The 24453-nt window shown below is 30.2% G+C and overlaps 1 protein-coding gene across 1 annotated transcript in view; it reads left to right on the forward strand.

Annotated features, from left to right (window-relative positions):
• Window positions 1-3097: 3097 nt before the first annotated feature.
• Window positions 3098-24453, forward strand: part of LOC122270027 (adhesion G protein-coupled receptor D1-like) — a 38176-nt gene continuing 16820 nt past the window's right edge. Inside the window, exons 1-3 of the mRNA XM_071183446.2 lie at window positions 3098-3237; window positions 17693-17803; window positions 18975-19090. Of these exons, the coding sequence (XP_071039547.2) occupies window positions 17774-17803; window positions 18975-19090 (146 nt within the window). The 5' untranslated portion in view covers window positions 3098-3237; window positions 17693-17773. The remainder of the gene's footprint in view (window positions 3238-17692; window positions 17804-18974; window positions 19091-24453) is intronic.

The raw sequence follows: 24453 nt of genomic DNA on the forward strand, positions 1-24453 counted from the left end.
GCTTGTTACATTTATAGAAACGCATTGGTAATGATTTTGATACAATTAATTCTAAAATACGGCTTAATTATAAGTGATAAAATTTGGTAATTTTGTCATGATGCCTTAAAGCATGGCATAAAAATGATTTATTCGGTTAAATTTATTTGCGTTTTTTTGTAAGTGTGTAGTAATAAGGACTATAATTATAAAAAATAGAATTTCCGGTAAACTGTTACCATATAAAAAAAAAAGAATTACCAAATGATTGAGTTAAATACCGTATATTTTGGTTTTAATGCTAGTATTATGGTTTTCTTTTACCAGAAAATGTCATTACTATGCAGTACGATAATTTTACTAGAATTTTTTTATAGGTAAAGACACTAATCGTTATTGTTCCTGTAGGAATTTTATTGGTTGGTTAAAAAAAAATATTACAAAAAATACTAGTAAAATTCAGAAGTTTTGTAAGGCAGTAATAACATTTTAAATTAACTACTTACGATAAATATGAGTTTAAACAAGTATTCATTTATAACATGCAACTCAAAGTGCATTGAACTTACTTAAAGTGCAACAGCTACATTTGCAGCTCAATAAATCTTTTAAGTGCAACAAGCTTGTTTCGGAAAGAAAGAAACCATAGATTTTAAATAAGTAATGACTTGTTACAATAAAGAAAAATTATGGCTAAGAACGCAGATAATTGTATTGTTTTTCGAAACATCTTTTATTAATAAATAAAACAAGGGTTTTTAAAAATATTTTATGGCTTCATATCGAATTTTTTTTTAAATTTTTTATAGATCATACTTTATTTCGATTTTATTATTGAAAAAATTATTGTTAATTTTCTACTTAAAATGAAATTTATTATTGTTGAGTTTATTATCAAATATATTATTCCAGCAGATAAAAAATTTTTTCCTTGACGTCGAGGAGGGAAATATTGTGAAATTTGAAGTAAAAACTATGTCTACGTAAGACAGGATTATTGTAAAACTAATTGAGAATTTTACTAATTCTAAGGGGAATTGCCATTTTTAACAACAATGTGGACTGAAGTAAAGCATTAGCCTGTTTTTAAAAAAGTGTTTAAAAAAACTACAATTGGAAAATTGTAGCACTATTTAAAAATTATAAAAAGAAAATTAATTTTTCTTTATTTACTTCTTCATTATAATAGTTTAACTCCTGTTGCATACAAATACAGTTGAAGAAGTTTTTCAGAAGAAATAATTGCAGCAAAAAAAAGTAAACATATCGTGTTGCGCAGAAATCAAAAGATATGAGAAATACATAAGAAAAAAATTAAAACTGAAATAGACTTTCCCGTTCAGCGGAAATAATTTCAATTTAAAATATCATACATCAGCAGCTTCATTTAAAATGTCATAACGTATTCATACTGTTTTAGAAAACTACAAACAAGGAATTTTGTATACCATATGAACAAAAAAATAGTTTAAATACTGTATACTTTGGTTATGAATATCAGAATTATGTTTTTTTTCACCAGAATTTTTATTGCCTTGCAGTACGGTTATTTTACCAGAATGTTTTCCTCTGTTTGAAGAAAACACTTTGCTGGCTGTTCCAAGTACGAAAAATACCGCATATTAGGAATTTTAATGTGCTATTTTTTGCTTCTCAAGATTCAAACAATTTCTTTTTTGTATTTTTAACAAAATATTTGATTTTGGTAATTTTTATCAAACATAAACATAATGGGACACTAGTTTGGGATTTTTCAAATAAGTTGTTAAAAAATAATTTTACACTTTACTAGGAAGTTAATGGCAAATAATTCATTTTTTCATAAATGGCTTCTTTCATAAAAAAAAATTTGCCAGAAGAATGTTTAAATATGATATCATTAGTCAGTAGGATTTTTCAATAAAATTAACGGTGTCATTTAAGAATGTACCAAATTGAAAATAAGGAAAAAATAAATCTTTTTAAACTGCTTGATAAACTTTAGTGAAAGAGATTTAAGGGGGCATTGAAAATAGTTTGTTTTGATAGATGGGCAAAGTACCAAAAAAGTTCGGAAACGTATTTTTTAAACAATATTATTAAAATTTATATAGGTTTGAGTTTAAATATATTTTGAAAGCATTATGAACCATTAATAAAGATAGTTTTTCAAAAAGATTTCTAATGATTATAGATCTTTTTAAAATCTTAAAACGCCCTAGTTTCTTAAAGTTTTAAATTTTAATTTAATGACAATTAAGGGATTTGACCTAATATTTTACATATATTTTTCTTTTATACTAAAGAAATTTTAAATCAGAAAACTAAGCTCTATAACAATTTAATATGAAATAAACTCTAATTTTGATTAAAAATTTTTTTTTTAATATTTTGAAGAAAAATAAAGTTCTTTTTAAAACATAGTGAAACTTTTAACAAATTTTTGTTTATAAATGTTCTAAAATTGAAAGCATTGTCATTTATTTACTTAGTTAAAACTTAGACAGTTAAACTTACGCTGCAATAAAAAAAAATTTCGTGAAAGCATTTAAAATCTGAAGTAATTATTTTATCTTAGATTTAGGTTCAATAATAATTGGAAACTTTATTTTTTTATTATGATACTATTTAATGCATATAAACAGTATTATTTTTGTATTATTTTGTATTATATTTTGGTATTATATTTTTGTATAAACAGTATTATTTTTTTAAAAAGGGGCGATATTTATTTATAAATAAAAAAATACTAAAACTATTTTCAAATAGATAACATACATTGCTCATAATTTTAACCTATTAGTTAAAACTTAGATTTTTACCCAAAGGTATTTTACCTAAAGCCCCAATAAATATTTGACCTTAGCTTACATTCAGTAAATAATTACAACTTATGATATTTAAATAAATACTTGACCTTAGCTTTACATTCAATCAATAATTACAACTTATGATATTTTTATGTCAAATATCTGACATGCTTCTAATACGATATGCGAAGAAGTGAGACATTTGAATAGAAAGAAGAAAATGGTCAATAAGTTTTAATAGCATTTCTTTGGCGTCACATTTTGAAACCTTGGCGAAATATAAACTAGTTCGATTTTTACTAAACACGCAATAAACCGAACGATATCAACACAAAGCCGAGAAAATATTCGTACGAAATGTTTCAGGTTAAGTCTTCAAAGCAAACGACATTGTTACCATGACATTCCAAGTTCTATGCAACAAATGGTGTAAGATGAATTGAAAAGATACCAATAATTTCAAACATAGGTATGTCATTCATTTTTCAGAATCGGTTACAAATAATCTTATCAATTATCTTTAAATAATGAAATGTTTAAGTCAAAAATAATTTTTTAATCCAAATACTAATTTACATCTCTTGTGTATTAAGAAAAATAATTTTTAATAATAAAGAAAGTTTGGCATATTTTGTTTAACCGCGAACAAGTAAATTCCTTTTCTATATTATTTTTATTTTTAATATTTTTATTATTCATATTTTTTATTATTTTATATTTTCTTCATTGCTATTTTTCGATATATATACATAAATCTATATATTTTCCTTTTTTTGGTGGCGATCTTTTTTTGCGCTAAAAAATAGTTAAATTTATTCGCGCTCTGCTGTCCAAAAGATATTTAAATTTTAATTTATTAGTTTTAACTTTAAGTTAAATAATTTAATTCATTACATTTTATTGAACATTTTTAAACTTTTTTTTTAATTTTAAGGGACATTTTAAGCTAACTAAGAATCAGATATCAAGAACTCTATTAATACCTAGAAAATCCCATGGTATAAATTTTTCTCCCATGAATGTCCAGATTTTTTTTGATTGCTATCAGCATAAAATTAATAAATATCTAAAACTATTAGTAAAATATTTCTTTATCCCTATTTAAAGAACTTTTGATAGGATTAATTATGATAAAATTCTCAAATTTTGCCTCATTTACCAAATGTTATCACATATTGTACAGCCATATTTAATTGTTAATTTTACCAAACACTTTATCAAAGCGTTCCTAGCTTTCTGTGTTCCCATAGAACCAGAAACGTGGTAAATTTTACCATATTCTGGTAGTCATGACCATACTTTTTTGCTTATTGTAACAGTCCATATATCGTAGAAAAAAAAATGATTTTGTGATAGTGAGTAAAATGATACACAGTAGACTGAATACACATTGTAATAAAATAACTAATTACTAATAATTAACCTAAATAACTTATTATCTTGTGAATGGATTTTCACGTACTATGACTCAATCTTAAAGGTTTAAATGGGATTTACATGCTAAGAAGTGTAGATAATATTTTAAGATATTTAATTAATTAGTACAAACGATATTTTAAGATATCTAATTAGTTAGTGTAGGCGAATCTTTAAGACTATGTATTAAGTGAATTAGCAAAGACGATATTTCAGCTTTTTTTTCTTCCTAAAAACAAGTACGGGAATTTTCTAAATCTCATGGAAAAGCGTATCAATAACTGTAAAAAAACCAAAACATTGCTCAGATTTATGATAAAATCGTCACGAATAAAGGGTAAAAAAAAAGTGATTATTTAAATTCAAAATTTGCGTCTCGTAATATCGTATTTATTAAAAATATTTTTATTTTCGAAACCATGTGGAATACGGTAGCAATAACTGTCGAAAAAACGATCGAAAATCACATAGAACGTTAAAATCTGTGTAAATTAAGCACGTCAAAAAAGTCAATAAGAGATAATTTGGATAAAATCAATAGGAGATAATTTGGAAAAAAATTCAAAATATTCTATATTCTTTTTCAAAATAAAAAAATAAATATTACTTTTTCATTGTGTTCAAACTCTGCCGTGAGCTGCAATTCGACAATTGGTGGGCCACATGTGGCCCATCCCAGTTGTATGTCTTTCTACTGTGACTGACCAGCGTCCTGAACGGCGTTTAGCTAAATTTTCGGAATTAAGACGTGTTTAAAATTGTTTGAGGTGCCCTCCTATCCATTTACTTAAATTACTGATAACTTGAAAAACCAATTTAAGAAAAACGGGACGAGATAGACGTAACGGTTCGCAGCGTTCTGCTTATGAATCAAGATACATTTTTGTCAGATTAAAAAAAAATTATTTTCTATATTTAATTTAATAAGAATTGAAAACTTTGGATTATGAAGCAAAGTTATAACAGCCTTAACTTTTCTGAATCTGTTTTCCTTAAACTAAGCTTAACGTGGAGTTTGTATAACAATATATGGGAGTTTTCATAATAACTTTAGCATTTATTTGTAATTTATCAAGTTACTTCCATGAAACTTTCATGCGACAAGTATTTGAAACTATTATTCAACAAAACTGAATTTACAAACTTTTGGTTGCTTCACAGACCTACTGGCTCTGCACGTGAAAATAAAACACTCCAACATTTGATTCCATTCTGTACAGCCTATTAATTTAAATAAACATATTACGGTCAACTTTCCAAAAACAATCAGCTGCTTTTTATTTTATTAAACAAAAATTATTTTTAGTAAATGGTACATAAATTGATCAATTTTTAAAGTTTTTATGTTCTATTTACTATTATTTTAATTTTTTTAATTTCATGCATAGTTATCTCTATAACTGAGCAAGACTACCAATAACAATAAACTGTTACATTTTCACCAGCATTTAGTAATGTTGTGATTAATGTTGTGCTTATGAGATTCTTGAGACAGAAATTGTAAGAATGAGCTGTCGATAACAGCCAAACGTGGAATGAGACTGTGAAACTATGTGAATGATATTAGTGAGCCCTTTGAACCAAATGACTGAATTCCAATGACAAAAATGATTTATTCGAAGGGCATTTCAAATTACAACAATAATTTTTTATAATTAACATTTTCTTTTGTGCACAAAACAATCCAAACTTTTCTACGCTGATCGCAACTTTTTTTTATCTTCTACCACTGGCTGTTCTATTTTTCCTATTTTCCAATATCACATTATATGATTTTAGTCATCTTTTGCTAATGTAAATCATCATATTCTAATTTACAGAATTTAAGAAATTCTTCAAAGTTCTTACAGATATCTAAAAAATGTTACTATTACCATTTATGTCTAAAAAACGTAAATTTTAGAGTAGGGATGGATTTCTTAGATAAGAATTTCGTTTATGAGCAGATCCTTGGATTCTTTAGTCTTAATCTAAGACGAAGTACTGGTTGAAGGACTGGTTCAATGTTGGTGACCGCACTAGCATCGCTATTTTGAAATTACTTCAGGCCTGGTTTCTTAGGAAAAGTCGGCGTCAGCTTGAAACGAACGTTTACCTCTGATTGGTCAATTTATGAGTTTGACAGCATACGTCATCGAATGCTCAGCTTGAACGACAACTGCTGTCCAAATCAATTGCAGTTGGATTACAATGTGACGTTAACAGCAGAAGCAATGGCGGACAACAGCCAACAACAGAGCATTGAAATCAGCCAAGATTTTAATTTTAGCATTAAACATAGCTTCTTTTTCCTTTTCATCTTCATTTAGCTAAGCTATAATGTGTTTTTTCTAGGACAAAGTCATTATTTGTACTCTAAAGCACTTGTCGACAATCACAAAATCAATACAAATTCAAAATAAATATTTGTTTACGTCATTAACGCATGCGCAATGCGAGGTAATGTCTGTGTTGGACCGACTGCTCACGCTGAGTTAACAAAACGGTATTTTTATGGCGTCAAAATTATATCAACTTAACGCTAACGCCCAGTTAAAACGCTTCTCCTAAGATACCAGGCCTTAAGCTAACAAACCAGTATTTTGTTGGCGTCAGGGTAACGTCAACTTAACGCTGACGCCCAGATAAGGCGCTTGTCCTAAGAAACCAGGCCTTTAGACAGATTGCTGTGGTTCACGAAGTGCACCTCCAATGGATTCCTTCGCATGTGGGGATTTACGGAAATGAGGTCGCTGACGACTTGGCAAAGCAGGGCTCAGTTGAGCCATTGTAATCAGTTGCCTCATTGACTTTTAACGAGCTTTACTCCATCAGGAAAAACAATGACTAAAAGTCTTGGAGGGTCTCTCCATCCCATGATTGGTATTGGCGATGTCCAGGGGGCTCCATCGACCTTTCCTGCGATAGAGCCGACCAGACGGAGCTATCGAGATTTGCCAGTGGCCACCTGAGGTGTGGCTCCTTTTGAAATGGCAACAGGGTTTTCCCGGTTTGTGCAAAGTGCGGAGTGGAGAGTGCGTCCCCGGAGCACATTCTGGCATGTCTTCACATTTCTAAGGAGACTTTCGCGACGGACCCTTAGCTTGCCCTGGATTTTTTGAGAGTGTATGGACTCATTGATAATGTCTAGCTGCCGCTTGACACCGAGAGGATTAGTCACACACAGTCTTAATCTAAGACGGGAACCTATCCTATTAAGTACATATTAAAAAGTACATATTTAATTACTTTTATTCTCTAACGTACAATGAAGACATTTAAAAAAAAATCTATATAAGACGGATTCGGAACGATTATGATTTTGGGATACCATTTTCCACGAACTAAAGTATTCCTGTCCCTTTTCACAAGTCTGTGTAGTGGGAGAGACTGATTTTTACGGGAGTACTAAAAGAGAAAACTCAAACTATATTTCAAATTATGAAATTGTTTGCAGCAGTAAATAAGCGCAATTTTATTAACTGGTATTTATTGTGCTTTTAAAGACAAGTTATAACCCAACTATGACCGACATGGCTGTTAAAGTTCAGCAATAAGTGTCGCACAAAATGGGAATAAATGCGTGAAGTTTCTGAATGTAATAATGTTGTGTATGTTTACAATATTAAGTGAATTTTAAAAGTAACATCCTATTTAGTTGAAGCGTTTTAAAGAAGAATCCATTTTTTTTACGCGAAATAGTAAAATCAATAAGTAATATCTATAATTTCAATTTTATTTAAACACCTAATTTTTCTTTTACTGTAAAAAACTTAAAAATTAATTATATAGTATTAACAGCCACAATTTTATTTTAAGACTTATCAGTAAGAGTGTCCGCTTTAGAATATTTAACCTTATTTTCACCATAGTCATAATAATCTAAGGTAAATACAGTGAAGAGCCAAAAAAAACTGCTATACCTGCCTAATATCGTGTATGGCCCCCGCGAGTACGCAGAAGTGCCGCAACACGACGTGGCATGGATTCGATCAATGTGTGAAGTAGTGCTGGAGATAATTGACACCATAAATCCTGCAGGGCTGTCCATAAACCAGTGGGAGTAAGAGGGGTGGGGATATCTTCTGAACATCACGGTGCAAGGCACCCCAAATGTGTTCAATAATGTTCTTTTCTGGGGATTTTGGTGGCCAGCGGAAGTGTCTAAATTCAGAAGAGTGCTCTTGGATCCACTCTCAGATATGAACATTATTGAACATATTTGGGATGCTTTCCAACGTGATGTTCAGAAGATATCCCCACCCCTCTTACTCCCACTGGTTTATGGACAGCCCTGCAGGATTTATGGTGTCAATTATCTCCAGCACTACTTCACACATTGATCGAATCCATGCCACGTCGTGTTGCGGCACTTCTGCGTGCTCGCGGGGACCCTACGCAATATTAGACAGGTATACCAGCTTTTTTGGCTCTTCAGTGTACAATGTGATTATAATTAAAGTTGCGATTTCAAAAATTGACAATTTCAAAACTAAACATCAGAATGACCAGATATTTTGGCAAAACAATCGTGAGGCAATGGAATTTTGCTTGGCAATGACAAAAAAAACGTTGCAAAATCTGTCGCAAGGTGGCACTGCTAAGGTAATGTCAAGGAAAAAACTAAAAATGGATTCCTTACACACAGAAATGTTGTTTTGGCCAGAAGGAAACAATAGAGTTCAGGGTTTATTAAAAATATATTAGCGAAAAGACAAAAATGCGTTTTTACAGCGAGTACAGTGATAATGCAAATAAAGGAGCTTCATGGAACAAACATTTTACTGATGATAAAGGTATAAGTTGTTCGATGCCTTCTCCGCCTTTTCCTGCTACTAATTAGCAGCTCAAAACGGAATGCTCCACAACAGATCGGAGGATATCTATCTGCAATGGATGTGGTGTGTGATGCTTATCTTCAAGTTGGCTAGATTCTTAATCCGCCCTCTGTAAACAACATTCTAGAGGTACCCCAAAGTCAGAAATCACACGGGTTTAAGATGGGGGAGCGTGGCGGCCATGTTGCTTGTAAATGGCGGCTTATGATCCTATCATCTGCGAATTAAGCACCTTGCATGAATATTGTGTGATCCACACATTGACGCTGCTGAAGTGCCGGAAGGACATGGTTACGCAAGAGTACTTCATACGTTAGCCAGTAGCCCGCAAGTGTGATCTCTTCGAAGAAAAATGGACCGACGATGAACGCTGCCGTTATTCCGCACCACACTGACCTATTCAGAGTGAAGAGGTAATGGCTGTAGCTGGAACGGATTCTCGGCCACCCCATACCCAGCAATTTTACGTTTTTTAAGAACCTTGCAAATGGAAGTGTACTTCGTCAGACCACAGAATGTTCCATAGCCATTCGTTGTCACCTTCCATCAGGGAAAGCAATCGTAGTGCAAATGATTCACGTGCTTCCAGGTCAGCAGGTAGCAACTGCTGCCTACGAGTTATTTTGTATGGGTAACAGCCCAAGATGTTCCGTAGGATTTAACGCACTGGGCTCTGATCTTCATATCTAGCATTCGGCCGATTCCCCGTGCTCTGCTGATTCCAGCATCACTGTTCGTCTTGTTCTTGTAATGCTGTAGCAACATAATGCTGTAGTTCCACTGCCGCAGCCGAAACTAGTTTCCCTCGTCAAATCAGATTCAGCAATCATTTTTCGCAGAACATTTGTGGTTATAAGACCCGATTTTATGGATTTTAATGTCCGAAGCTTCCTAATAGCTGTAAATGCACAGTCATCGTTCTTATAAAAAAAAAGCTTCAAGAGCAGAGCGCAAAGATTTATAGGATTCAGGATGAAGCATTCAGGATGAAAGATTTCAGGATGAAGCATTCAGACAAAGAATTGATGCTCTGCATTATTATGGCAGAGTAATTTGCATATCTCAAGACAATGTAAACCCTGTTAGCGCCATCTATCGGCACATTTTGGAATTATTCCCCCCCCCCCTCACCAAACGAAATTCCATTGCATTACAATTGTTCGCTAAAATATCAGGTCATTCTGACGAATAGCTTTAAAATTATCCATTTTTTGAAATCGTAACATTAATTATAATCACCCTGTTTTAAACTCAAATATTTTTTAAAATATTGTTTGTTTGATTTTAATTCTTAACAAGTTGATATTTAAACAGAAAAGTAGTTTTATACTTTGAAATCAAAGTAGACTTAAGGATTAATTCTTAAAAAGAAAACTAGCAACACTCCTAGAAATAAAAAAACTCACTTTTGACGATTCAGTAATCTTAGAGCTATATTTCGTTAATTTTGAGAATAATTCGGTCACAAAATCACGTGATTTGCGACGAAACGTGAACTCACAAATATGTGACGATAATGTTTCCCCAACTCGAAACCTTATCGTAGTGCATTGTGGGAGATTATTAATTAGAGTGAAGACCAGACGATTGAAATAAAGTGACGGAACAAGTTGACCCGGTTGTATGGTGGTCAAAGAGTTCGATTCCCACTTCAGGCATGTGAGTAATTTATCTCTCTGTTCTATTTGTTTATCTTGTATTGTTTAGGCGACTTTGATTAGCCTATATGGTGCCCACTACAAAGTGATTATTACAAACGTTAGCTATATAATAACATTGCAAGTTTTTTTTATTTTTTACATGAAATAAAATGACGAAATATTTCTTAACTTTGATGAAATGACAGTTATTTCGTCTCTTAGACGAAATATTTGCTTGGAGCATGTACAAGGAAACTGTTTTGTCAAAAACGAAGAAAGTTTCGTGAAATCTCAGCAACCATTTTTTACAGTGAAGTGGCGCACTAGATGCCCGAAAATAATAAACCGTAATTTATCTGGCACACCAAAAAGGTTTGCCGTCTCTAGTCTAAGGCATTATTAATTAGCATTTCTAAGACGCACGCCATAAATAATAAAGAACGTGTACTAGAACGTAAAAATCTAATCATTGAATTAAAAGTTATTCAAACCTTAAATTTTATTTTGCGCGTCGTACTTTGTTAAATTCGTTATTTATTTTATCTTTCTAATTGTACCTTTTGCCTTGCCATTAGAAAAAAAAAATTGTTAAATTGACTTTAATAATTACAAATGCATATATAATAGCACTCAAACAACAGCCAGTTGTTGATCGAGGGGGTCGAGGAGGTTAAGGCTCTATTAATGCAATGATAGGAGAAATTTGGTCTATATTGCGCTCCGACTGCTTTTATTTCTTTGATAAGCTGCTATCTAATAATTTATAGCACAGTAGGCTTCAAGCCACTCATAGAGATAGAACCTCGGTCCTACACTATGCAAACTTAGTGTTTTAACCACTGTGCTTTTACATTTTATAAAAATTACTAATGAGAAAAACTTATATTTTTTCATATACTTATCAGGGGTCTGTTGAGAAGAAATTTGGGTCTGTTAACGGACCCTTCACAAAATATCTTTTCATAAAAACGGACCCTTCACAAAATATTTTAACTTGAAAACGGATCCTTCACTAAATAATTTATCTTTTAATCGGACCCTTCACAAAATTGTTTATCCTCATTATTGTTTTGTTAATCAAATAAACCCTTCCCAGGAAGGGGGGAAAGAAAGACTGATGTAAACGAACTAAATTTTGTCTTCGGCAGACGCTTCTAAATGAATATTCTGCGTTCAGCAGTATAGGTTAAATACCAATTATCTGTATGTTGCATCGCTAATTTAGTAGCTGCAAATTGCTGTTTATTTTTTAAAATTTAATTTTTTTAATTATAATTTTACAGTGTTGAGCATAATCTTGTATGTCTTTACAATTTAAAAACTCCTTGAAAAAGTTTTATTGCAATAACGGACCCTACATGCACAAATTCACAAAAGCGGACCCTGGTTGAAAGAATGTGAATTGACGTTTATTTTATATTCACCAATTACGAGTAGTTTCTTCACAATTTTACAAAAACGGATCTTTCACAAAATGTCTGGACAGACCCCGGGTTATACACACTATACTTATATTTCACAATACTTATATTTTTTTTTAATCATAAAATATTGTTTTCAGAACTATCATGTTGACGTTTTTAAATTTTAGCTCCTTGCTTCATTTGTCTTCAACCAAAGAGTAAAACATAAATAATATTAATAAGGCATTTATGATTCAATTTTTGCTGCTTTTTTGTATTTTTTTACTTAGGATCCAATTAAGATCAATACAACAATTTAAGACAGCATTTTAAATTCATCGCTAAAAATTACTGGCAATTGATTGAAATGTTAAAAAAAAATACCTTCAAAGAAAATTAATAGACGATATACATTTACTTAGTCTCCCTTTACTTCGGGCAATAAATCATTAACTTTAGGGGAAAAAACTGTTTCTGTGTAACATTGGGAACAAGAAATCTGAAAAGAACAAAAAAATAAATAAACACACAGTGTGTTTTTTATTGGAAATCAATATTATAGAAACAGTTTAGTTACGTTAGACGAATTCAAGATCAATATTAGATGAAGAAGTTTTTGTTCTGTTAAGCTTTGCTTTTTCTCCAAGACTGACAATTAAAATTCTTCTGAAACTAAACATGTAATAATATCGATTATATCGTAACGTAAATACAGATTACTTAATTATATGAAATCGAATAAATTATTAATAAAACAGGAACTAATATATACTCACAATTTTACAGTTTAAATTCCCAGAAATTATGCAGAGATAATTCTATGTAATTCCATAACCTATTTTAAAACCATAGTAAAAAAGGCATTTCTATGTTGTACTAAAATCTAATTTTCAATTTGAATTATTAAGTTGAAGACCGTTGTTTTAGGCTCACTTTTTCGAGTAAATAGTAAAACAGAAAAACCACAGTAAAACAGATGGCCATTTCTACGATATTGTACTAAAATCTTTCAATTTGAATTATTAAGTTGAAGATCGTTATTTAAGTCTCACTTTTTCGAGTAAATAGTAAAACAGAAGAACCGCAGTAAAACAGATAGCATTTCTATGATGTTGCACTAAAATCTTTTAATTTGAATTATTAAGTTAGTTGAAGACCGTTGTTCTAGGTTCACTTTTTCGAATAAATAGTAAAACAGAAAAACCACAGTGAAACAGATGGCATTTCTATGATATTGTGCTAAAATCCTTCAATTTGAATTATTAAGTTAGTTGAAGACTGTTGTTCTAGGCTCACTTTTTCGAATAAATAGTAAACAGAAAAACCACAGTGAAACAGATGGCATTTCTATGATATTGTACTAAAATCTTTTAATTTGAATTATTAAGTTAGTTGAAGACCGTTGTTCTAGGCTCACTTTTTCGAGTAAATAGTAAAACAGAAAAACCACAGTGAAACAGATGGCATTTCTATGATATTGTACTAAAATCTTTTAATTTGAATTATTAAGTTAGTTGAAGACCGTTGTTCTAGACTCACTTTTTCGAGTAAATAGTAAAACAGAAAAACCACAGTGAAACAGATGGCATTTCTATGATATTGTACTAAAATCTTTTAATTTGAATTATTAGGTTGAAGACCGTTGTTCTAGGCTCACTTTTTCGAGTAAATAGTAAAACAGAAAAACCACAGTAAAACAGATGGCATTTCTATGATATTGTACTAAAATCTTTCAATTTGAATTATTAGGTTGAAGACCGTTGTTCTAGGCTCACTTTTTCGAATAAATAGTAAACAGAAAAACCACAGTGAAACAGATGGCATTTCTATGATATTGTACTAAAATCTTTCAATTTGAATTATTAGGTTGAAGACTGTTGTTCTAGGCTCACTTTTTCGAATAAATAGTAAACAGAAAAACCACAGTGAAACAGATGGCATTTCTATGATATTGTACTAAAATCTTTTAATTTGAATTATTAAGTTAGTTGAAGACCGTTGTTCTAGACTCACTTTTTCGAGTAAATAGTAAAACAGAAAAACCACAGTGAAACAGATGGCATTTCTATGATATTGTACTAAAATCTTTTAATTTGAATTATTAGGTTGAAGACCGTTGTTCTAGGCTCACTTTTTCGAGTAAATAGTAAAACAGAAAAACCACAGTAAAACAGATGGCATTTCTATGATATTGTACTAAAATCTTTCAATTTGAGTTATGAAGTTGAAAAAGATCATAGTTGCAGTTGTATTTTTATTTTTCCAAACAAAATGGTTTTAGGCAACGGAAAATAAAACATACTGTATCAGAAATCTACATTAGAACTTAGCCATGTTGGTCATAGCCACATATACACTTTTTAATGGGCAATAATCTTTCTATTTTATCGATAAAGTCATGTCAAGAAGTTTTCGTTGTCCAATTTTCCTTTTTCGATCTTAACAACGCACGACACTGCAAAAAATGGTAAATAACAATCAATAGTATGACCTTCATGCAATTTAGTATTCATATAATGGACATATGATGCATAGTTTAGCGAACTTTGAAATCTCATAGTTTGCACGACATATGCTTACAAAAAGAAAACGTTGATGGCAACATCGATTTTGAGAATCTTGAACCAAATTTGATCTGCACGTTCTGATGAAAGATCAATGCCACATGTGGCTAGATTTTTTTTTTCTTTTTAAGAAAGTGAAAATATGGTATCACTCATGAGCATACCATCAGAAAAGGGAAGAGAAGGCACTAGTCCCCCTCCCCTATAATACTTTTCAAAACTTTTTCAATCTCATTTGTTTTTTTAAAACCCAGTAATAATTATTTTGTATATGAAAAAATAAATAAAAAATTTCAACAGTTTTTTAAATATTTTTTTTTATTCATCGAAAGAAATTGAAAAATACATTTTTACCTTTTCCAAAAAAATAAAAAAAATAGTAATTTTGCAACCGCTTTTCCATTTTTAAAAATATAGAAACGTCAAAATTGAGATATGCCATCGTTTCATGATATGCTCTTTAAACAAAAGCGTTATAGAATCTGTCTTGTCCCAAGAAGAAGTTTCTAATTATGACTGATGCACATTATACTAACTGTTTCTTTCTCACATTAAATAACTATGTTAAATAACTTTTTACCCTTATTTGCCCATCTCGGCCACTGTGGCTTTTCTTATTGCTTTTCTTTTTTTGTATTCTCTTTATTACTGTGGTTTCTCTAGTTTTGTTTTTCACTTTTCTTTTTTGGGAGGCAACTTTACGCTTTATGATGAAAATTACTTGTTTCTTCTCATTGACGTTTAGGAAGTCTAGAAAATGGACGCTTGTTTTTAAGCGCTTGGAACATGCCGATTGTTATTCATCATTTAATATATTTTTGAAGCTAATGAATCTTTTAATCAAGTAATATTTAACAACTTTTAAAAATTAAAGTAATTTTTAATATAATTTTTCAGTGTGCACACCTCTTACGTAGAGAATTGATTAAAAAAATTAGATTTTTTTATAAAATGCACGGTGCATTTTCTTATCTAAAATAAACGAATAATTTATTAATAAAAACTGCGGCATTTTTTTCTAAGAAAAAAAAATATTTTCCTTGTTACACCTATGGTATCTTGTTTGCAGTACCTAACTATTAATAAAAAAAATGATCTGTATTGAAATATACTCTGTACTAAATGATCTGTACTGAAATATATATTTGAAATATGTTACGACAACTTAAAATTTGAAATTTCTTTGTTTTAGCGAAAATACGAAGTGCTTGAATTTTTAAAGTATAAAAGTTCTATAGAGATGTCGGAATCTTAAATATTAGATTTTGAAACGTGCTCAATGTATTCTTAAACTTTTAGAAGGTTATTTTAGGAGTTTAAGGAAAGTTTCACTTTTATTTTTTTATCTTTCGTAGACAACTTTTCGTTTTATGTTTCAGAACATACAAAAGATGCCACAGCAACTGATTATGTAGAAAATATACCAATGTCTGTCCTTTAAAAATAATATAATATAATTGAAAATAAACTGAATTTTGTTACTTCAAAAAAAGCAGGAAGGATTGCCGTATTAAGTTTCAATGGCTTAAAATGCACAAAAATCCTTCCTGAATAAAATATATCATAATCATACGCTTCTAAGTAATTATAATATCACTGAAGTTTAGAAGGATATAAAAAAGTTTCAAATTGAATGCATAGTTTCCCGAATCTTTTTTATATTTACCGATTTATGTACAGAACAAACATATTAGTCTAAAATCGTTTCTTGTTGTTGTTAACACATTTCTATTGACCAGAAAATATAATTGATTATTTCTATTGACCAGAAAATCATAATATATGGTTCCATAATCAGAAGAGAAGAATCAGACCTTTTTGTTTTTGTTTTGATCAGTATAAAATTTTTAAAGATATTTATCTTTTGTTTAATAGTGTATGTATGCATGCATGCATATATATCTATGAATATAACTATAACTTTATATCTATATATATAACTATACATATCTATATATATACATGTATCTATACAAAAATATACATACATATATACATATATACATGTAGCTATACAAAAATATCCATATATATATACATATATACATATGTACACATATATACATATACATATATACATACATATACATATATGTATATGTATATACATATATACATACATATATATACATATATGTACATATATACATGATTTATAAAATAAAAATTTCAACTAAGGTAAATAAATTTTCCTACAATAATGCATTGTTATTTAAAGCAAAAACTGAGGGGGCATCAAATTCAACTGCGTAGCTGCATGCCAGAGAGCAGTAGATCTGTAAAAATATTTCTTTTATTTATTTCTCAAACTAAAAAATCGAATCTTATTTTTTTTTTATTCTAAAGAACTTCCTGTACATTTTAAGACACCTTCGTAATTTCAAGTTTCTGTGTCTTATAAATTGAGTGCAGCAAAACAAAAGTTAACATTACATCGCAAAAAGAGCAATTAGAAATGCAATGACTTTCGAAAAAATACTCTGTTAACTCGTTGACAAATATGGATGGCTTTCTGAGAATACCAAATTTCAACTTCGTCGTTGCTATCCTGTAGCCGGTATTTTTCCCATCAAGTTAAACAGTTAATTGAGGAAGACATATTTTTCAACAACAATGGGTAAATAATCATTATTTACAGCAAAAAAATAAGAAAAATCTCGAAAAAGAACTTAAAAATGCTATAAATTTCACGCACTACTGTAATTTAAAAAAACAAACTCTTGTTAAAGTTCATGAAAAAAATGGCCTATTTAACACGTAAGTTTTCAACTTCGTAGTTGCATTTCAGTAGGCTGCTAAGAGGCCATCGTTGTATTTTTACTACAAGCTCAAAGATAAATAATTCTCGCATTTAAAGTTTTTCATTCCATCGAATTCTCTGTTCAAGTTTTTAAGTCTTTTAGGTTTAGCTCCGCAAAACAAAAAGTACGTAAAGTTGGTAACCCAAAACAGCGCAGGCTGTTTTGGGTTACCAACTTTACGTACATTTTCTAACCGTTGCTTTTATGATTTCTAACATAGACAAAAACAACGTTTTTGTTAATGATCTAACCTCCCCCCATACTTTTTCCAAATTTATTTTAGTGCTTACAATGATGACAAGTCGTAGTACCACACTGTTCTGATGATAGTATGTAAGAGATGATGGATCATCTCTAACATAGTATGGCTGATTTACTTGATATATCATCCGAGGTAAGAATATTATTTAATTTCTTAATTTATTTTATTTGGTAATAATTCAGAATAGAACAAAAACATTAAGGATTAAAAAAAGCAATAACAAGCCACTTTTAGAATATTAGAGCTACAGTAAAAGTGTATAGTCAAATGAGGCAATTTATTTGTAACAAACGGAAATTCGTGTTTTTTTTTTTCTAGACAAATTGATTATTTAATCCTTTGACGCAAATGTGACACCGATGTCTATTTTATATATTTTTTTCTGAGCTCAAATTACAAGCAAAAATAAATTTTCGAATAATAAAAAATAGTCTAATTGTTACAAAAAATATCTGTATTGCATAACTATAAATTATTAAAATTCTAAATATAATATTTTCTCACTTATTTTGTCCTAGGTTTATACAAAGTAATGAAAAAGTACGTAAAATATGTATAGTAAAAATTCTGCGTCAGAGGGACTTACTAACCTATTGAGCTTACTAACCCTTACCAAAGGAACGCCAATTTATGATACACGTTTTAAAACAGAAAGTACATATTTTGCTTTGCGTGTTGATTCCTTTGAACACTTACTTTTATTACATATCACATGAACGCGGTGCTCTGTTGTTGTACTAAAAAGCTATTAAATGATTACAAAGGAAATGCTCGCTTAGTAAAGTTTATGTAGTGATATCTGAATAACCTGCATAATACTTTACCACTGATAAAATATTAAGCTTAATAAGCATTGAAAACCGCCACATTATTCGGGATAGTCTGGTAGGCCGGGCGCTGGAGTTCACATTTGTGAGAACAGGAGTTTGAATCCAGAAGGCCGAAGACTTCCCGTGTAGTAAATGGGAACCGGTGCCCGCTAAATCTGTCCGATCACAAAGTCCTCAATGTTCCCATAACAAATCAAACCTCTGGGGGTACAGAATTGGATGATTGATCGTTCTCTGGTTCAGGTCAAAATTACGATCCGAATGGGTCCGTCTTCTAAACGGGTGTGACGTATGGGTGAGGCAGAAGTCGAATTCTTGTCCATAGATGGCGCCACAGGAAAACAAGAACAATCGCACCCCATCGGTCTTAATGGCCGACAACAACAACAGTCACATTTGTTAAAAATAGAAGTTGATTAGAGATTTTAAATTTTTCCTAAAAGAAACAGTTAAATTTTTTTTCTCTGTTGCAGGTGACGAGTGAAGAAGTGGTTATTGAAGAGATCCCTTTATTAGCATTTCGAATCCTTGGCTGCACAGTTGTCACGTTTTTAGTTGGTATCACTATCATCATCTATGTTACTGCTGGGTAAGTATCAAAATTGCGTTTCACTTTTCATTTCAATTTATTCACTCAACTTTCTGCTATACTATTTAAATCTCAATAGTTACAACAATTAAGGATTTTCGAGATTATTTAAAATTCAGTATTTGGAAATCCCAATTTAAAAACCAATCTTTCATCGCAATCTTTACACAACAGATTCGCCTTCTAAGAGGACGCTATACCACAGGAAAAAATTTTAATAGCCAATTCTGTTTCCCTTCCATTACTAATTTAAAAGAAAGAAAAAGTGAGTTCAGGCAAGCCTAGAGTAAGCCGTAAAATTTCAATTGCTAAAATAAAATTGAATATTTTTTCTCCGATGCCTTCTTCTTCCTTATCCCAAAAATTAGCAGGGCTAAACAATGTCCATGAAATTCATGGACATTGACCCGGAGGAAGTCGGCCATTAAAAGTGGGTTATTTAGAATGTCCCTTTTGTCCAGTCCAAGACAGTCCAGCATATGTTGGGCAGAAGCCTGCATGTTGTGGCACCTGGGGCACTTTAGGAAGATTTTAACACTATACTCGAAAGAAAGAGACTTAAGGTGGCAGCTGGTAAGCGCCGTCTGGTCCTTGCGGTTGAACCGAATGTATGCCTACCTTTCGTCACACAAGCACCTGAATGGCAAATTTGTTGGCCACTCTTTCAGGAGCATCATATTAGATGGGCCAACGTTGCACCTACAGTAAGGACAGATAGTACAGAGAAAGAACATCCATGCCTTGCCCGGGATTCGACCCAGAACCTTTCTGATGCAAGGACAGTTCCCTGACCCCTAATACAGGCCGGTCAGCGAATAAAATTGAATATTAAAATGCATAAAATTGTTGGAAGAGAACTTTCCTATTGCGCAATCCTAAGTAATGTTCTCTCATTAAATATATAATACATAATAAATAATGCTTATTAATATAATACGTATTAAATATGTACATCATGGGTAATTTTAGGTTTGTCTGAATTTGCTTTCTCCTACTTTAAATTTTAAATTACTTAAAGAGAATTTGAAATTTGGAATAAAACAGAATTTGGGATGAAAAGTTTCTCCTATGGTTTGCAAGGGGTTTTTGTGGCTTCCCGTTCTTGTAAAACAGGAAAAGGGGAGAGAAACTATTGCGAACAGCTGAAATAATTTAATTACTTATTAGTCATATTTTCTTTGAACTTTTTAGAAAGTTTTCAAAACCATGTTACATTTTCAATTGCATAACATATTTTATTGTTGAATTGTAAATTATAAAAGGAAGTTGGAAAAGTGAACGTTTAATTAGTATTTCAGGCTATCTTTATGTATTGTTTTATTTAAGAGAACATTTGTTATTCACGAATATGCTTATTGCATATTTTAATAGTAACTTTTGATTTGCATATTTTTAATAATTGTATAATAGGCTTAATAAACAAACAAATGACTCTTTGGGGCTAGAGCGGGCATATCAATATTAGGTTTTCTGTGATAATATAGATTAATTTCTAATACACCAATTATTAGACTATTTATTTACTAAATTACATTAGAATCTAAATTAGATTGTCGACAATCATCTTCGATATTTTAGGATTTTATTAAATTAACTTTATTAATTTTGCAGTGTATGTACTAATGCTATGATAAATTTCAAGTTTTTTTTATTTTAAAATATTTATTATGAACGTGATTTTTTTAAATTTTTTTTTAATAGTAATTGCAGTATCTGTTCTTCCAGAATACTTTTGAGGGTTTGTATTCTTGATTTTTAAGAATTGCCTTTCAGTAGACATTTAAGAGTGATTTTTCAAACTTACTTGATCAAATAAAATTCGATTACTATTTAAATTATACTTTTTCTTATTAAAAAATTTTAAAATAGATTTAAAATGTGGCTATTTGTTTTTGACATAGATTATACAGAGCTGGCATGCATCAGTTCTTAATAACAATTAGTATATATGTAACTTAACATTGTTACAAAAGTACTTTTTATGTTACAATCAGTTTTATTACGATTTTACTTGTTTTGTTTTTTTAATAAGCAAAAATTAATTAAATAGTCAACTCTATGACCAGTCCATCCCCATGTCATTGGGCTAGGGTTAATAAAAACTTTAAAAAATATATTATGAGAAAAAGTATATTATTAAATAAGCTAATGCACCGTTCAAAATGAAGATTAACGCTTATATTTTGAGTGCTCGCCTATCCCCTGAGCCACCATGATACGAATTCTGCAATCGGATCGCACCGACCACAGTGCTGACATAAAATATTCTCAGTTGCAGATGGATTAATGTTGTGATGTAAAGTAATGTAGTTGTAAAAGGGGTTAGAACAGTCCCCATACCGTTTGGCTAACCGTGGAAGGTTTAGTTCTCCGCAAATGCGGGTTAGTTCTATCAAAAAGTTCTCCCCAAATGCAAATTTCTCTCAATATTTGATCTAGGAGCTCTCTTGTTTTCTAGTAGGGTTCAAAATTGCAGGGCTACGGAGTTGAACACTGGTAGTCTTCAACTCAATATTGAGTCTGTTATTCAACGGTTATAAATTATAAAATAAAAACTTTTATATTTCAATATAATAATATAAAATATATTCAAAATTACGTTTCGTATATTTTATTAAAAAAATTTATAAAAAATGTTTCCACTATCCCCCTTTTTCTATCTTAGCGTAGCGTTGGGGGGGGATTAGATAAACCTCAAATTTTCTTTAAAGTTATTACTTTTATTAAAACTCCAAACCTCCCAATTGCTATTTTTTTAAATTTAAAAGTTTAAATGCTTAAAAAAAATCAAAAACTTTCGAAAGTTTATGCATATTTAATGAAATAATTTTATGATTAGCACTTTCATGTAAAGGCTTTCTTAAAAACCAGTTAAAGATTTTTTTTGAAGTTGTTACATCTCGAACTCTATGAAGAGAAAAAAAAATCAAACAATTTTTCATTGAAACAAAATTTAAGCATGATTTTTTTTTTATTCAAATGGTATTTAGGGGTTATTTTAGTTTAGATTAAGCGAAATATAATTTTAGTTTAAGTCAAAAGTCTCTTAGTATAATTTTAATTTGCTGGATATCAGTTTTACTTTCATTTTACAACTTTACTCGCCAACCTCCATGGTTAATTTTCAATAATTTGTTTTTTAAAATTCTTAAAAGTCTATATTTAAAAAACAAATTATTTAACGACATGTAACATCTAATGTCCCTCGTTCAATTTTTTAAATTTTTTTAAAAATTATTTTTATATTGTTGTTGCGATTGCTTTTGAAATCAAGTCTAAGCTCATAAAATGAAAGTTTCGACTGAGAGAAAGTTTTTCGTCAATAACGTGTAAATAGTTATTAAATTCCTTAAAAGCACTCTTAAAATTTCAATAACTTTCAAACAAATTAGAATGTAAAAAAAAATCGCTTTAAATTGATAAATGAACTTAAAGATTTTCAGCACGCAAATTTCAACTCTGTACTTGTGAGCGATTCTGCAAATTCAAATTAAACAGTTGATAATTCTTGAATTAATAACCGAATTATTTTTTATTGCATCAATTATTTTTTATTGCACCGAATTATTCTACTTGAAAATTTTCTAAAAGCACTTAATCAAGTTGAAGCATTTTTAAAAAAGAACTTGAATAACCAAAACTGATCCTCTCAGAACATCAAATTTAAACTCTGTAGCTCTAACGTTGCATTCTCGCGATCTGCAAAGGAAGTGCATGGCATTTTTTGGTGCAAGTTTAGCCGTTTATAAATCTCTGACTAATTATACAATGTTATACAAATACTAACTAACACCAATTAATAACCACCCTATACAATTTTAACTAGCACTTTGGGATCTCACAATTTTTTAATAAAGAAATAATTTTATTCCATAGTAGCTAACAACGTCAGCTTGTTTTAAGCTCAAAGATTATATTCTGATTCGTTTCAATCATAAATGTTTACGCAAATTTTGAGCGATTTTGATTATTTCTTTAAATTGGGCAGATAAATAAAAGTATAACTAATGAGTTTCAACAAAAAATCGAACTAATGTAATATTGAAAATAAAAATCTTACTTTTAATGCCTGGAATAAGACAATCGAAATTATATTCCATCAGTTTTTCCTGGACGAAAACAGTTCTAAAATTAACGTAACGTGAAAGCAGCGAGCAGTGAACTGATAGTAAATACTTAAACTTTCGTGTATCTTTCACCTGTAGCATTGTCGTTGGAAAATATAGTTCCGCAGACTCTAAGTTCGTCACTGAAAGCTTATTATTTTTTTAAAGATGAATAATAAGGTTATAAAAAGGAATTTTTCAGTTACTCATATTTAAAACAAATCGTTAGCAGAAGTTAATTTCCATTTTGTTTGATTTTGAATATTGAAATGTACGCAATACGTATTACTGAAAAAATGTAATATTCAAAAAAATTCAACATTGAAAAATGTAATATTTTAAAATGTAATATTGAAAATAAAGCTTTTAAAGTCTGGAATAAGATGATCGAAATTATATTCGATCCGTTTTTTCTGAACAATTAATTTCAAAATTAACGTAACGTGAAAGCAGTGAACTGATATTAATTACATACTTATTTTAAACTCTCGTGTATTCATTTTTTCACCCACAGCCTTGTCGTTGCGAAATATAGTTCCGTAGATTTAAGAGATAGAAATTCTTCACCAAACGCTTTTTTTTAATGAATAATAAGGGTACAAAAAGAAATTTTACAGTTCGGAATATTTAAAACAAATTGTTTGCAGAAGTTAATTTTTATTTTGTCTATTTTTGAAAACATGTGTTTTATATTCGATAAAGACAACATAACAATTTCGCAACATTGATACAAACATAATAATTTCAAAATAAGTGCGTCTATGTATTCAAATTTGAGTGATTCTTTTTTGTCCGTGTGGATCAATGTATTCTGAAAGAAAAATAACAATAAAAATAAAAAAGTAAAAGATAGATTTCCGAACGAAAGAGAAAAACAACTAGCTGCTTTTAGAGATTTAGTGGAGTTGAAATTGTAATATTTCTTTATTGGTTGCATGCAATATGTAATTATGTTTCTTCAACTCATAATTTAAAATATACATGAAAAGTCCTCGCTTTATGAAATTTTAGATTGTATGAAATGCATTGTTAAACATAAAAATATATTTCTACACACTCAAAAAAGGTTAATTTTAAAGTGGAATATTAGTACTTAGTTTTAAACTTAGCTTAGTTCTGCATCGTCAATAAGACTTAGAATTAAACGAGTTTTCTTTCAGATTGAATCATTAGATAGTACAAACAAATTTAAAAAGATTAATTTTCATTATAATATTATTCAAATTGGTTACGCATAGCAGTTCCAGAAATTGAAAA

The sequence above is a fragment of the Parasteatoda tepidariorum genome, chromosome 7 (genome assembly GCF_982258835.1).
Source record: "Parasteatoda tepidariorum strain Cologne lab strain chromosome 7, Ptep-v5.0, whole genome shotgun sequence".
NCBI lineage: Eukaryota > Metazoa > Arthropoda > Arachnida > Araneae > Theridiidae > Parasteatoda > Parasteatoda tepidariorum.